The 16,226-nt window shown below is 51.7% G+C and overlaps 2 protein-coding genes across 3 annotated transcripts; one reads left to right on the top strand and one right to left on the bottom strand.

Moving 5' to 3' along the window:
• Nucleotides 1-1,356: 1,356 nt before the first annotated feature.
• On the bottom strand, nt 1,357-4,846 carry TSSK3 (testis specific serine kinase 3). Its single transcript, XM_007067573.3, has 2 exons — nt 4,675-4,846; nt 1,357-2,018 (listed from the first exon to the last, which is right to left on the bottom strand). Exons 1-2 carry the CDS (start codon nt 4,844-4,846, stop codon nt 1,357-1,359), a joined length of 834 nt encoding a protein of 277 aa, XP_007067635.2.
• Nucleotides 4,847-4,908: 62 nt separating this feature from the next.
• Nucleotides 4,909-9,705, top strand: FAM229A (family with sequence similarity 229 member A). 2 transcript variants are annotated; one of them, XR_006286548.1, is made up of 3 exons: nt 4,909-5,468; nt 6,593-6,730; nt 9,284-9,705. XR_006286548.1 is itself a non-coding variant. In XM_037881624.2 (2 exons), the coding sequence occupies exons 1-2, from the start codon at nt 6,612-6,614 to the stop codon at nt 9,384-9,386; spliced, it is 222 nt and encodes a 73-aa protein (XP_037737552.1). In that variant the 5' UTR covers nt 4,909-6,611; the 3' UTR covers nt 9,387-9,705. The 2 variants fall into 2 exon arrangements, 1 of the variants encoding a protein (XP_037737552.1); XM_037881624.2 differs by having other exon boundaries at nt 4,909-6,730.
• Nucleotides 9,706-16,226: the final 6,521 nt, after the last annotated feature.

Genomic DNA, 16,226 nt, shown 5'->3' with positions numbered 1-16,226 from the left:
TTTTCCAACACATGCCTGGGTAGTTAGTTTCCTGTTACTGCCATAGAATCATAGAATCATAGAATATCAGGGTTGGAAGGGACCCCAGAAGGTCATCTAGTCCAACCCCCTGCTCAAAGCAGGACCAAGTCCCAGTTAAATCATCCCAGCCAGGGCTTTGTCAAGCCTGACCTTAAAAACCTGTAAGGAAGGAGATTCTACCACCTCCCTAGGTAACGCATTCCAGTGTTTCACCACCCTCTTAGTGAAAAAGTTTTTCCTAATATCCAATCTAAACCTCCCCCATTGCAACTTGAGACCATTACTCCTCGTTCTGTCATCTGCTACCATTGAGAACAGTCTAGAGCCATCCTCTTTGGAACCCCCTTTCAGGTAGTTGAAAGCAGCTATCAAATCCCCCCTCATTCTTCTCTTCTGCAGACTAAACAATCCCAGCTCCCTCAGCCTCTCCTCATAAGTCATGTGCTCTAGACCCCTAAGACCCTAGGCCAGGTCTTGTGTTTTGGATATTTCTGTGACTTGTTCTAGAAATGACTTATCCACCCCCTCCTCCTGTTTTGGTGGTCTATAGTAGACCCCTACTGTGACATTCCTATTGTTTACCCCTTTTATCTTTACCCAGAGACTCTCAACTGGTCTCCCTCTCACCACCTCCTGGACCTCAGAACAAGTGTGTATATATTGATATATAATGCAATACTGCCTTTCTCCTGCCTGCCCTTTCGGAACAAGTTGTACCTCTCTATACCATTATTCCAATCATGACACTTATCCCACCAAGTCTCTGTGATGGCAATTAAGTGATAATTTAGCTTCCAGTTCCTCCTGTTGATTCCACTTACTCCTTTCGTTTGTATATAGATGACTACAATCAGCAGATTGTTTTTTTTTCCCACTGATTTTCCTCTTGTTGCTCCTAAGACCCTATGTAAATTTACATGTCTCCCCCAGCATGGAGGAGCCAACTTCTCTGCTTACTCTCTCCTCTCAGTTCGGGTGTTCTCCGGAGGTGCCATCACTAGAGAGAACTTGGGAAGGTGGCCAGACGCTATCCCATGTTTCCCCACTTCAGCAAGGTGCCCAGCTACAAAGGAAACAGCACAAACACTGTTAGGTTTCTTCAGACCATTCCGTTTGTTTGAATGAGTAAACTCCCTGATGAAGGTGTGAGATGGAACAACCTCCCAATCCTCCCCTGCAGACCAGCCATCCTCTGCATAAGGCACAGGGAGGAGGAGAGGTGTGGGGGTGTGTATGTAAGGATAGACTGGAAACCAAGCGTAACATTAAAATATATGTAAGCATTTTGGAAGCAATCTGTCCCTTTTATTTGGGGAGACCGTGACATGGTCTTTATCAGGAGTTTGCCAGCCATGGGTGCCAACCAACTTCTTCAATGGAAGGCCTCAGGATCATGTCTGGTTCCAGGAGGCTTTTCAGGAGATCCTGGCATTCATCGGAGATCTCCAGGTGCCCAGGAATGGAGACCCCTTTCTGCTGGTGGCACAGCATCTTGGGGATGTCTGTGTCGTCAAAGGGGAGGCTAGCGCACAGCATAACGTAGAGAATAACGCCCATGCTCCAGATGTCCCCTTTCCGACTGTCATGGGGCACACCCTGGAGCACCTCTGGCGCAGCGTAGGCCGTGCTGCCGCAGAATGTCTGGCTCAGCTCCTTCCGATTCTTTGGGAGCAACTTGGCAAATCCAAAGTCCGTCAGCTTCAAGTTAAAGCCTTGCAGCAAGGCATTCTCACACTTCAGGTCCCGGTGCGCCACGCCACAACTGTGGCAGTAGCGGATCGCGTCTACCAGCTGGCGGAAGAGCACCTTGGCTCGGCTCTCGGGCAAAGGACCTCCATGCAGAACGCAGTCAAAAACGTCCCCGTTTTCTGCCAGCTCCATCACCAAGTAGATCTTCCCATCGGCAGACTCCAGCATCTCGTACACCCGGATGATGTTCTTATGATCCAGGCGTCTGACGATCTGGAGTTCTCGAGGCAGGAATCTCTGGATAAATTCTGGAGAGAGAGAAGACAGATTTGTTCAAGGCCTGGGTAATCTCAAGGGGGCTGCTAGCTACCGAGAAGAGTGTGTATCATCTTTCATGGATGCAGTATCTCTGCAGTGCCTGGGACTGTTTGGCCATTCAGCGGAGGCTGCGTTGTAAAGGGGGGCAGGGGCCCTGTTTGTCACAAACTGGGGCTGAAAGGAGGAGCTTTCCCATTTAAAAGTGGTCACAGGGTCAGCACTGTAACTTATTTACTTTCAGTTGGTTTCATAGATCTTAGGGCTAGAAGGCATCATTCCGATCCTCTCGACCAACCTCCTGCATACTGATTTCACACCTGGTTCCTGCATCCAGCCTCATCTCTTGTAGCTGAACTAGAGCAGATCTTTCAACTGATTAACGAATGACAGCAACAAACCTGTAGAACTTACGCCCCCTTAGCAGCTTTCTGCTTTCCACAGAGAGCCCCGTTTTAATGGTTTTACTCTGCTTTGCGAGGAGATGTAGTTGTTAGAATCTTATCTGATTGTGGCTTTAGTCTAGGACACAGATCTGGCCAAGTAAACACCATTATGTGCTATAGGAAGTGATCTGAAAGGCACTGCGGTTACCCCAACTTACGAGCCAGGTGAGCTGGCTGCAGGAGGATCTGGGCTGAATTCTTGTACACGTGTTCTACAAGGAAAACTGAGCCATCTAAGTGAATCTGGCCCCTTTTGCATCCATTAAGCTACTGCACCACCCACCAGTTGGTGGGAAGATGAAGAGTGGGAAGCCTGTGAAACACTGGTAGCAGACCCTCCAAGTGAATTAGAGGCAAGAGGGAAAGTCCCCTCCCTTGGAGGAGTTCTGGAGAGACCAGCTTCCCCTTGGAACCCACTTCCTAGTCAATGTTTTATTTTAGTTTAATGCATCCAGTAGGGAAACCTGAAATGTGTGTTTTTAGGGTTGTGGGTTACAAATGAAAAGTTTGAGGCAAGTCGCCATTTCTCCACTGATGAGATAATGTGGAAGATGATGCGAGAAGATTCTCATGGTACTTCTCAGGTAAGTTTTTCCCCTCCAGAGGGTTTTTCTGCATAAGGGGGAAAGAAGGCCCTAAGCCGGGGTGGGCAAACTTTTTGGCCTGAGGGCCACATCTGGGTATGGAAATTGTGTGGTGAGCCATGAAGGCTCACAAAATTGGGGGTTGGGGTGTGGGGGGGGTGAGGGCTCTGGGGTGGGGCCAGAAATGAGTTCAGGGTGCGGAAGGCAGCTCTGGGCTGGGGCAGGGGGGTGGGGTGTGGGGGTGCTGGCTCTGGCTGGGGGTGTGGGCTGGTGATGAGAGGTTAGGGGTGCAGGAGGGTGCTCCAGGCTGGGATCGTGGGGATCAGGGTTGGGACACAGGACGGGGACAGGGGTGCAGGCTCCAGATGGCGCTTACCTCAAGCAGCTCCTGGAAGCAGCGGCATATCCACCCTCTGACTCCTAGGCAGAGGCATGGCCAGGCAGCTCTGCGCTCTGCCCCATCTGCAGGCGCTGCCCCTGCAGCTCCCATTGGCCGTGGTTCCCCGCCAATGGGAGCTGTGGAGGCAGCACTTGGGGCAGGGGCAGCGTGTGAAGCCCCCTGGCTACCTCTACATGTAGGAGCTGGAGGGGGGACATGCTGCTGCTTCTGGGAGCTCCACAGAGTCACAGCATGCACTCTCCGGCTGGAGCTCGAGGGCTGGATTAAAACATCTGAAGTGCCAGATGTGGCCCCCAGGCCGTAGTTTGCCCACCTCTGCCCTAAGCAAAGCAGTGGAGATATTTGATACTATGTGCAGTTAAGTGCGCTGATACCTTGATGCCGGACAAACTACAAGAAGACTAGTTCAAACCGGAATTATTCTGGGAAGTTCTCTAGCCTGTGTTCCAGAGAAGGTCATAAATTCTAAGGCCAGAAGGGACCATTGTGATCATCTAGTCTGATATCGTGTATGATACAGGCCAGAGAACTTCCTCAAAATAATTCCTAGAGCGATCTTTCAGAAAACATCCAATCTTGATGTAAAAACGGTCAGTGATGGAGAATCCACCGTGACCCTGGGCAAGTTGTGCCATTGGTTAATTACTCTGTTAAAAAAGTAAGCCTTATTTCTGATCTAAATTTGTCTAGCTTCAACTTCCAGCCCTTGGATCATGTTAGACCTTTCTCGGATAGACTGAAGGAGCCCATTATTAAATATTTGCTCCCCATATAGGTACTTATAGACTGTTATCAAGTCACCCCTTAATCTTCTTTTTGTTAGACTCTAAGCTCAATCCAGTTAGTTTATCACTAGGCCGGTTTTCTAATTATTTAATCATTCTCGTGGCTGTTCTCTGAACCCTATCCAATTTATCAACATCCTTCTGGAACTGTGGGTACCAGACCTGGCCACAGCATTCCAGCAGCGGTTGCACCAGTGCCAAATACAAAGGTAAAATAACTTCCCTACTCTTACTCGAGAGTCCCCTGTTTATGCATCCCAGGATCATATCAGCTCTTTCGGCGACAGCATCACACTGGGAGCTCATGTTCAGCGGATTATCCCCCGTGACTCCTAGGTCACACTGGATGATCAGAGTGGTCCCTTCTGGACTTAAAATCCATGAATATTCCCCAACCGTCTAACCCAGAACCCTCTCCCAGAGCTGCCTCTTACCTTCCGGGCCCCCCATCTTATCAATAATTTTAACTGCCACTTTCTGCTGGTGCTTTTTTGAGAAGGCCTCTTTCACTTTTGAGTACGTCCCCTCCCCAATGGTCTTGCCCAGCTGGTAGCCATTGGAGAATAAAAACTCCTCCATCTCCTCTCTGAATTTTGGACTGGTCATTCTCTCAGGTCATCATGTAGATGCTGGGAGATGACATCTCTGTGCTCTGCTTCTCTCCCTAACCAGGGCCTGCAAGGGTTGCAGCCCTGGACACTAGATCATTTTCCTGCCTAGACAAAGTCCCGTGATGACGGGGCCAGCTGGGGTGGGACATTTTAAAACTTTCAGCCCCTATTATGATGTAACCTTGTGTTGCATGGGTCAAAGGGGTTGGATTTGCACCAATCGGGGGGGCAGGCACCCCAAATGGGCAGTTACTTAACCTGCCCACAACCTTGCACTGAGTCACTCCAGGCGCAGTGATGGGATAAATCTCCAGAGACCTCTTGGTGGGGATCGTGGGTAAGGGGCTCCTATAGCATAGCATTACACAGGCTTTGGCATAATGAACAGACCCCAAATATTCCCCAGTCTGCTGCTGTATTATGACTAAATGTGCAGATCTGACCAAGTTTTCAAGACCGGATCCAAGTGAATTTGAGGGTGGGAGAAGGAGGGTCCAGACCAGACCTCAAATGAATACAAGGGCTGGGATGTCTGTTTGTATTGCATAGTGCTTAACAATACTAGCTAGCTCTCATCTAGCACTTTTCATCCATAGACCTCAAAGCGCTTTACAAAGGTCAGTATAATTAACGTCATTTTACAGATGGGAAAACTGAGGCAGAAAGAGGGAAGTGACTTGTCCAAGATCACCCAGCAACCCAGTGGCAGAACCAAGAATTTAACTTGGGCCTTCTGAGACCTAGTCCAGTGTTCTAGCCAATAGGCAACACTGTTTCCTTTCTCTAGGGAGCCTTTGTCCTGGGCATTGCACAGACATGGAACAAGTGACAGTCCCTGTCTCAAAGAGCTCACAACCTGAGTCTCTGATCAGATGGACCTGGTTGGTCAAACAAATTGGCAGGATGGCTTTATTTGTTTAGTTTCAGTTTACAGGACAGGGTAAGAGTCCAGTGTGAGGGGCTACCCCAGATCTCCCTCAAAACCCCACGTTGTATCCCGATGGGGATCAGCTTCCAGGAGGGAGCAAAGATCAACCCCAAATACATCTCTGATCTGGGCACGGTCGAGGAAGGGCCCTCCTCGTCATGAGACCCGGAGCCTTTTGGGGAAAACCTGGGGCCGGCAGAGGCAGTTCCTCTGTTCACCTTTACAGCATGGTGGTGCTTTGACCCGAGTCTAGCCCTAGATGAGAACTAGGTCAGTCTATTGCTCTGATACTGCTGTCCCTCATGCTGACCAGTATTGTCTCATGGTTTCCTTGTGCTCCCCCATCTGTCATTTCTCGTGTTTTACTTTAGATTGTAAGCTCGGTGAGGCAGGGCCTAGCTTTTTGTTCTGTAATTGTACAGCACGTTGCACACAGTCCAGGACTGGGGCTCCTAGCTGCCACCGCAGTCCAAATAATAAATCGTAAGTTAGAAGGCCTGGGCCTGAGTCTCGTGCCCGTGAGAAGGAAGAAGGTCGTACCCTGCCACTCACGGGTTGCATTGTGATGTCAGAGCAGCCCTTCCGTGTCACAGTGTAACAGCCTTCGTGCCTCCCACTGGCCCCCGTCACATCTTGCCCTTTGCACTAGGCACTGCAGGCTGCCAGGTTTATTCTTGGGAACCCTCTTGAGCCTTCAAGAGGTAAGCCTAGGCCAGAGAAGAGTGCAGCAGCTTGGGGCGGGGGTGGGCCTGAAATCGTGGGCTCACCGGGCCCAGTCATGCAGGTGCTGACCTTGGTCCTCCTTTTCCTCAGACAGGTCTGGGGCTAGGACATGAGCTCCCAGGAGACCCCACAAGCTCGGAGATTTCCCATAGAGGCAGGAGATTCTCCCAGCCTGGCAGCTGCTCCAGAGACCCAGGAGCCAGTTGCCACTGAGCACACTGCAGCAAGGTAAGGGCAGCTGCAGCAGCTGTCAGCAAATGAGTCAGCTGATGCCCAGAGGAAGGCAGACATCCTCCAGAGTTATACAGTGGGGAGCTTACTTCCTGACCCCAGTTAGCAATCATGTTATGCTCTGAAGCATGAGAACTGATGCACTTTCTAAATCTTCCTCTTGATACTGTAATGGCAGCTGCTGTGCTTAGATGTTGCACCCCTTTGGGATGGTCTGGCCCCCTGCTTCCATGTCCTACAGCAGAAAATTCCCCCAGGAAAGTGAAGCTTTCAAGCCTTAGAAATAGGTGTGTTGCCCCTCTAATCTTCCCAAGTTCCCCCTTTGTGCCTGTTTTACAGGGCAGTGTGAATAGGAGCCGTGGTCCCTTCTCTCCCCCTTTCACTAATCTCTGCCCCTCCTCCAGGTCTCCCTGCCTCTTCTTGCCACGCTGCATCCCTGCCAGGGCTGGCTCACCAGGCTGTTCCGCCCAAAACACACTGGGCTTCCGTAAAGGGCCAGGGATGAGCCCAGAGGGCTGCGGCCTTGCAGGGCTGCATTCAGGAGCCAGTGGATCTGCACCCCCTTTTCACCAGGCCCACCCTGGCCTGTGAGCTCTACAAATCAGGCTCTGGGGGACAATGAAAGCCGCTGCTGTAGTCATCCCGCCCCAGTTCAGTGTCACAGCGAGTTCCTCGCTCTGTGCCCAAGGGAAAGGGAAGGAAACCTGCTTCCTACAACACCTGCTCCCTGTGGTGGTTAGGATAGCTGTCTGCTGGCTAAACCATTCTGGGGCTGCGGCACGGCCTGGCTTGGAACATGCAGCCAGACTTGGAGCCTGTTGGTCGGAAGAGTTTGTTGCCATCTGATTTGGCCCCAGGGATGACTTTAGGCAACTGTGGGCTGAAGCCTGTACAATGGGGCTGAGTCAGGGGCCCCAAGTAAAGTTAAAATGAGGAAACCGGTTTGCGGCCTCCATTCCATCAGAGAGCGAAGGCTGGGGGTCAGACTCACATCTGTTGAGGCCAAGGCAGCTCCCTGTAACTAACTCCAAGCCTGACCTCCCTGGGCTGTAACAGGGCTGTACCCTCTAGCTCTCCCTAGGGGCGCAAGCCTTGTACCTCAAGGCTTGCTTGCTGCTGCTCACTTCATTCTGATGCAGTTTCTCGCCCTGACTCTCCCTCAGACTCGACAGTTACAGCAGGGGGTGGGTTTGATTTTGCCCTTGTCCGATCAGCTATAACAAGGGGAATCAGAGCTACAATACATTGGCCTCTATAGGCCGCAGCAAGCGGAGAGATGCAAGGAGGAGCAGGCTGAAGATGCTCAGCTAGAGTGAGGAGCAGAGCGGGGAACAAATTGGGCAGGAGCTGCTGGGTTAGTGACGGGGGTACGTGGGCCAGAGGGTCCATTTGTAAAGAGAGCTGGGTGCAGACCTGAGTTTCTGGTTTGCCGGTAATTCCACAAAGTAAAAAAAACGTTTGGGGTCAAGCAAGATGTTTTTGTTTTGATGTTGACCCTGTTTTACCAGTTGTGATCATTTAAAATTACAGGACATTTTGAAGTGAAAAGTGGGTTCAAACGGAAAAGTTTAAACATTTCATTTAGAAAATGTCAAAACAAAACAACCGGGTTTGTCTGAATTTGTTTAGATTTCTTCCCACCCAGACAACAGGGCGAAATCCACAGGGAGTCACAAAATGGTTCAGGGTCACAGGAGCGGCATTTAGCACCAAAAAAGGTTGTGCAGTTTTTTACCCGGCTCAGTCTATAAACCTAACAGACTGGTCATGAACGGACCCCTCGTCTCTCCTGACCAGATCTTCAATCGCCAGACAACGACCAATACTGTAATTAGCACCCCATAGCTACGAAAACAGGCAGTTCCACCTGGACCCTTACCACAGCTGTGGTGTACTGTGCACTTTGCCTCTTACTAGTTGTTTATATACTGAGTACGAGGGCCAGGTTGGGCAGTTCTGGGCTGAGAGACCATGCTCAGATCACTGCCTGGAAGAGGCACTCTCGTTGCTGCCCAGCGCCGGCCTTTTCCCACTGATTGCCAACCGTCAGGGGCTTGGCTGCAACCCCTTGGTCGTTCTCTTCAGGCACATGGTCTCTGTGAAGGATCTACGTCCCATCTAGGGCTGACTTCAGCATTCAGGGCCCTTGTTAAGGGGAGTGTTGGGCGGGGGGGGTTGGTTAGCCCTTTTTCTGCCAAAAGATTCCTAAGGCAGAAAATTCCAGAGTGGCCTTCAATTCCTGCTCCAGGCTGCTAGCAGCTGACAGAGAAGCTGAAGGACGGGGGGGTGAAATGTGTGTCCCTAAATCTTCCCTCCCTGCATAAAGCTGGAGGAGGACGAGCACTGACGGACCCTTTGTGGAGTATGTTCAACTAGCCAGATACCTTCTGATCCCTGGGCAGCTGGCCTAGGGCTCTTGAGATCTGCACCCTTCATGGTCGGTGAATATGCCACTATTAGACCCTGCACCTGTGATGCTGAGGGGCTCAATCTGTGGCTTTGCACCGCGCTCCTGGGAAGCTGGACTAACCCCCCTCTCTCATTGTGCAGGCAGCTGAGAAGATGCCCCGGGTGCCACTGCCTGACCCTGCCCAACGTTCCCATTGACGTTTACATTGCCATGGGCGGGAACGGGAGGCCACGGACCACCTAACGGTTCGCCTGAGTTGGGCTCGAGTGCTGAGGCCGCCGAGCTGGTCACCCGAAACACCCTAACAGCTGGAGAACCGCAAAGGACGCCGCCGCCACACAAAACAGTGACGCACATTTTAATAAAAGGACATCTTAGAATGTTTCTGTGGGCGCCGTTCTTTGCTCGCTGTGCTGCCCTGGACTGCACCCAGAGAGCAGGAGTTCTCCCATCTTCCTATGGGATCGCCTCGGCCCCCTCACTTGCAGAGGGGTCACAGCAAAACAAGCCATTCGGGCCAGGTTTGCAGAACGGGGTCACTGCATTACCCCTCAGCCCAGCAGAGGGTGCTGAGGTCCTAGCTCACTGGAGTCCTAGCTCACTGGAGAGGGTCTTGAATGAAGTGGTGTCAGTGCTCTGCCTAGGTGTATTGCCCTCCCCTGGAGTGTCTCTCTCCCCTCCCAGCACCAGCGGTGGGGTGCAAGGGAGACCTGCCTACTCTGACTCTTAGCCTCAGGCTCCGGCTTTCCCCATCCCTGTCCAGCTGACGTGCTCTGGCTTGCCTGGCACGAGACTCCGCAGCCCGGGGGAAAGCAGAGAGCATCAGCTCCTTGCCTCCCAGCTCCTGCCCCGCCCCTCCAGCCGCAAGGCCAGGTTTGGCTGGGTGGCAGCAGCAGCCGCCTCCTCCATCCCTGAGTCTGACCCAGCCCCTACCAGTTGGTGCGGGAGGCTAACTTGGGTTTTTGTTGGAGGGCCTGATTTGGAGATGACACCTTTCTGGAGGGGGTTGATTTAGGGGAGGGAAGGAAGCTGGATGCGGGAGGAGGTTAGGGTGGGGAACGAGTGATGGGGTGGGATTGATTTTGGAGAAGGGGAGCATGGATTGTGTAGGGGCCAAATAGTAGCTGGATTGCGCGGTGAGCTGTGCAGGGCGGGGACCCTCCCCAAATCATCTCCACAGGGGCACTGCCAAACTAGCTTCAGTATCCAGGGCAGGAGAGCAAGGCAGAGGGGGCCCTGGTGCTAAGTGTATGTCCTATGCAAACTGCTTCTCGTAGGCTTTTTCGTGGGCCACAGCAGGCAGATCTGGCTGCTGGTAATAGGTGGAGGCGAGAGTGGGGGTTGGGAGGGGGCAGCAGCTGGGTCACACAGCCCAGCTTGTCCTGGGCAGGAGATGTGCTAGCATGGCCTTTCCCTTAAGGTGGCATGATCACATGCCTCCAAAGTCACATGACTTGGCTAAGAGGGTGCACTCTGGGTGCTGTGCCATGCCTCCATCCTTGGGAAGTTTGAGGCCAAAGGGGAGAGCAGAGTTGCCCCTCTGGGACCCAGCTGCTTCTCCCACAGCCCAGCAGGATTCTCCCTCCCTGCTCTGGCCCTGATGCATTTGAGTAACTCCAAAGAGTTGATTAAAGGGTACCTGTGAGTGGCTGGAGCAGAGAGGATCCCATTCCTCCACCCCAGGCTGGGCTTAGTGAAACACCCAGGGTTGGAGCCAGCCCAGGTGCTGGCCAAGCTGACAGGGGCTCTTTTTCCCCATGATCTTGGCTTGTATTTAATTTTGTAGAAACAACAAATTGGGCACAAAGAGCAGAGCAAATCCAGCTGCCTCCACCCAGCGGCTTGCAGGCTCACTGCAGAAAGGGTCCCCTGCAATGGGCATTGCCCTCAGCCCTCGCCTTTCCCAGCTAAGAGTCACCACTGGGCCACTCTTGGGGAGGCCCCTTGCCTCTGCTCTCTAACCTCAGTTGCCTTTTCAGGCTGTGTGCACCTGAGCCAGCTGTGCAGGAAGTTGCTACCTCAGCTCCTGGAGCATTTGTAGCAGGTAACAGAACTTGCTCTGCGTCGCTTTCACAGAGATGCTGGAAAGTGGGTGGTCACTGGATTTCCCCCGGCCCTACTAGCCTGGAATTAACACTGATCTTCTGTGCTCGGCCACAATAAAACTTTGCTTTTAAGCCCTGTGTGTTAGTCCAATCGGCTGTGAGAGTTCACTGTGTTCTGGGCTCTCCTAAGAGATGACTGGCCACGGTCCCAGCTGGCTCTGTGTATGTGTGACAGGTTGGGTCACAGAAACCCCCGTGGGACTGCCACCTGATGTGCTGAGACTACCTCTGAGCCCGTTTTCCCTGCCAGCTTGAGACTTCAGCACCCTGCCTTGTTGAGCCAGACACACTAGCCTGCTGCAAACACAGACCCAGGTCTGAACCACGTCCCCCAAAAGCTACAGGCTTAACTGAAAACAGCTTAAGAAGTGCTCCTGTCTCCAGCACCCAGATACCCAGCTCCCAAATCTGTCTTACTCTGTATAAAGCTTATACAGGGTAAACTCATAAATTGTCCACCCTCTATAACACTGACAGAGAGATATGCATAGCTGTTTGCTCCCCCAGCTATTAATTACTTGCTCTGGGTTAATTAATAAGCAAAAAGTGATTTTTATTAAGTATAAAAAGTAGGATTTAAGTGTTTCCAAGTAATAACAGGCAGAACAAAATAAATTACCAAACAAAAACGCACAAGTCTAAGACTAATACAGTAAGAAACTGATCACAGATGAAATCTCACCTTCAGAGATGTTCCAATAAGCTTCTTTCACAGACTAGACTCCTTTCTAGTCTGGGCCTAATCCTTTCCCCTGGTACAGTCCTTGTTCCAGCTCAGATGGTAGCTAGGGGATTTCTCATGCCTGCAGCCCCCTTTGGTCTGCTCCATCCCCTTATATACCTTGGCACAAGGCAGGAATCTTTTGTCTCTTTGGGTCCCCACCCCTTCTTCTAAATGGAAAAGCACCAGGTTTAAGATGGACTTCAGTACCAGGTGACATGGTCACATGTCCTGTGAGACCCCAAGCCTTCACTCACATCTCATCAGAGGAAGGCTTGCAAGTAAACAGAGCCATCTACCGTCAATTGTCCTAGATGATGGGAGCCATCAAGATTCTAAACCGCCATTAATGGCCCACACTTTGCATAACTATAATAGGACCTCAGAGTTATATTTTATATTCCTAGTTTCAGATACAAGAATGATACATTCGTACAAATTGGATGACCATGCTCAGTAGATTATAAGCTTTGTAATGATACCTTACAAGAGACCTTTTGCATGAAGCATATTCCAGTTACGTTATATTCACACGCATTAGCATATTTTTATAAAATCATATGGAGTGCAACGTCACAGTATATCTGTGGCATTTCCGCTCTGCTACCTTCTGCAGAGCCATGCCCTGTGCCGGCTGCCCTTTGACACTTAGGAACTAAGGCATGGAACTTATCCCTTCCTGCCAAATGTGAAATCTTTATTTTTGTTCTTCGCTCCCCTGAACAAGCTGGTTTTGGAAAATGGTTGAAGCAAATGTGTACCTGGGACATGTCTTTGCTTTAATCCAGGGCTAGCCAGTGTTCGGAATTTTAATGTTTGATCTTCAATACACAAGGGGGTCTGCTTCTCTCCTGCCTTGCGCGTGAGATAGACTCTTACAGATGTGCAAAATGGGTGTAACTAGCATTCTGATTTGGAATCAGTTAAGTGACATATTGCAGGCGAAAGGCAGGGGGGAATCAGGACCCTGGACAACCCACTGTTCTTGACCTAAGAAGCCTCCAGTGAAGATAATAAACAGCAGTGACAAAAGTAGACTGTACATATGGAACTACCAAACCATTCTTCTCAAGGAACAATCATAGTTTCTCAGTATTTTTGGCTGAGGCTTTGCTCCTGTTCCTCTAATTCCTTCACTGCCAATCCCACCTTTGTCCATTGATCAGCAGGTTATTTAACTGGGGACCTCTCTGTGTGTTTGCATTGTGATAAGAACAGGCTGCTTGGTCTCCACAATCTGAAGAAAGAGGTGAGTAAGAGAAGAGAGGCCAATCAGCCCCTAGCTCACAGACGATTGACCAGCCAGAGCTTCATGGGAGGGGATGTTGATTTGTGTTCGAGCAGCGTATTGGTAAAGTTTGCTGGTGCACATGCCAGCTCGCAAGCTGGGATGTGTAGCTGACCAGTTCTGCAGGGCCTGGCTGGCGTACAGTACAGCCAGACGATGCCACCAAGGTGGGGCTGGGGATGTCATGCTGCCCCAGAACCCTAAGCTCGTCCTCTGAGACAACCAGCCTGTCATTGATTAAGGATGTCTGGCCAGGGGAACTCTACATTGTTATCGCTGCATAGAGACCATGCTCCTCTCTCAGCAAAGGAGGATGCAAAAACCGGAGTGATTAGAGGGCACCTGGGCCCCCAGCTCTTCTCCTTCCATGTCTAATAGAGCTGGAGGAAGGATCACCTTAATGCTGATTTCTTCTTCCAAGGGTTGGGAGAGGGAAGTGCCCCCAGCCACCCTATGAGTGGGAGGTACATGTGGGTTGTTTGTGACTTATCCTTGGCAGAGCCATGACAAAGCCCTTCATTGGGAGTGGCCAAGCAGTCAGGGCTGGAGAGAAGGACTGATAGGCAGTGGAAGGGTGCAGGCATCAGCTGTGCCTCATCAACAGGGAAGCCATCAAAAAAATTTAAGGCTGCCCATGGGAAGGAAGAGGAGAGCTTCCTCCCATGCAAGAGGAGATCGCAAAACTGAAGCTGGATTGTCTCCTTTATGTCCTCCCCCCAACCTCCTCATCCCACACCCTTCTCCCTTTGAAGGTTAGAGGAACACAACTGGAAAGGTGCTGCCACTGAAAGAATTTTATTCTGTACAGGGTCCGTACCATCGCCAGCAACTTCCTCTTCTCTTCACTCTATTAACAAGAGGAGAACAAACATCAGCCACTTCCCCGGGGTTCTTTCTACAGGATGCCCTAAGCGCTCTATGAAATCACTCCCACCTCCCTCAGCAGAACCCACTTAATCCTTTCCCAGCAGGCTTGATGCTGCTAGAATAACACACTGGTTTTTGGTGGGGAATAATGGCAGGCTCAGACCTGCACTCTCTCCAGCATGGAGTCATAAACTTAACACTTCCTACCACAGACAGCAAGAAAATGTCATTCACCTGGATGTGTAAATCTCCCTTGCCCACAGAGACAAGTAAACTGGCTTCAAACGCTTGCACCTTTCCGAGGGCCGGGTGGGTAGTGATGCTGGAGGAATGGTTGCTGGGCGCAGTCAGAATTGGAACAGGATGGATCAGGGAATGAGTCATGGGCAGTGCTGGGTTTACAATGGCTCCATGGAGCCGGGCCCATGCTCAGAAGGGGCCCCGGCTTGCTCCATTTGCTCTACGCCCCGAGACCCCGCTGGCTCCCCCCGCCCACCACTTGCTCCTCTCGACCTGCCTGCTGGCCAGCCAAGGGCTCCTCTCCACTCCCTGGTCCCACCCCCCCCGGCTCCTCTCAGCCCCGTGGCCGGACCCCAGTGCACCTCCGGCTCTGGGCAGTCTCTGCTTCTCACCACCTGTGGGGCTCCACCGGTCTCCCTGGAGCTGAGCTGCTTGGGAATCATAGAATCATAGAATATCAGGGTTGGAAGGGACCTCAGGAGGTCATCAAGTCCAACCCCCTGCTCAAAGCAGGACCAATCCCCAATTAAATCATCCCAGCCAGGGCTTTGTCAAGCCTGACCTTAAAAACTTCCAAGGAAGGAGATTCTACCACCTCCCTAGGTAACGCATTCCAGTGTTTCACCACCCTTCTAGTGAAAAAGTTTTTCCTAATATCCAACCTAAACCTCCCCCACTGCAACTTGAGACCATTACTCCTTGTTCTGTCCTCTTCTACCACTGAGAACAGTCTAGAACCATCCTCTTTGGAACCACCCCTCAGGTAGTTGAAAGCAGCTATCAAATCCCCCCTCATTCTTCTCTTCTGCAGACTAAACAATCCCAGTTCCCTCAGCCTCTCCTCATAAGTCATGTGTTCCAGACCCCTAATCATTTTTGTTGCCCTTCGCTGGACTCTCTCCAATTTTTCCACATCCTTCTTGTAGTGTGGAGCCCAAAACTGGACACAGTACTCCAGACGAGGCCTCACCAATGTCGAATAGAGGGGAATGATCACGTCCCTCGATCTGCTGGCTATGCCCCTACTTATACATCCCAAAATGCCATTGGCCTTCTTGGCAACAAGGGCACACTGCTGACTCATATCCAGCTTCTCGTCCATTGTCACCCCTAGGTCCTTCTCTGCAGAACTGCTGCCTAGCCATTCGGTCCCTAGTCTGTAGCGGTGCATGGGATTCTTCCGTCCTTAGTGCAGGACTCTGCACTTGTCCTTGTTGAACCTCATCAGATTTCTTTTGGCCCAATCCTCCAATTTGTCTAGGTCCCTCTGTATCCTATCCCTACCTACCACCGTATCTACCACTCCTCCTAGTTTAGTGTCATCTGCAAACTTGCTGAGAGTGCAATCCACACCATCCTCCAGATCATTTATGAAGATATTGAACAAAACCAGCCCCAGGACCGACCCTTGGGGCACTCCACTTGATACCGGCTGCCAACTAGACATGGAGCCATTGATCACTACCCGTTGAGCCCAGCAATCTAGCCAGCTTTCTACCCACCTTATAGGGACTGCTGCAGAAGCCTGGCCAGTCTCAGCCGGGTGTGTGTGGGGGAGACAGTGTGGAGGGCTTGGCTGGGCCCCTGCAGGCAAGTGCGTCTTGAGGGACCCCGGCCGGGGCAGGGCTTGGGGGAGTGGGTCTGTGGGGAGTATGGGGGGTTGCTGGGCTGGGAAGGGGTGGCCCCTCTGGGCAGCTCTGGGAGCCCCTGGCTCGGGCTGGCGCCTTATTCCCCCTGCCCAGCCGCAGGGGGGCGCCCAGGAGCGCAGACGCCTGCCGCGGGCGGGAGGAGGCACCTCGTTCCCCTCCCGCGGGGTCTCTGCCCCTTTAAAGGGCGGGGCGCGTTGTGGCGAGGTTTGTCCA

This window comes from Chelonia mydas, chromosome 19 (genome assembly GCF_015237465.2).
Source record: "Chelonia mydas isolate rCheMyd1 chromosome 19, rCheMyd1.pri.v2, whole genome shotgun sequence".
Lineage (NCBI taxonomy): Eukaryota > Metazoa > Chordata > Testudines > Cheloniidae > Chelonia > Chelonia mydas.
The sequence above is the reverse complement of the archived record's forward strand: the minus strand, read 5'-3'. Positions and strand labels throughout refer to the sequence as shown.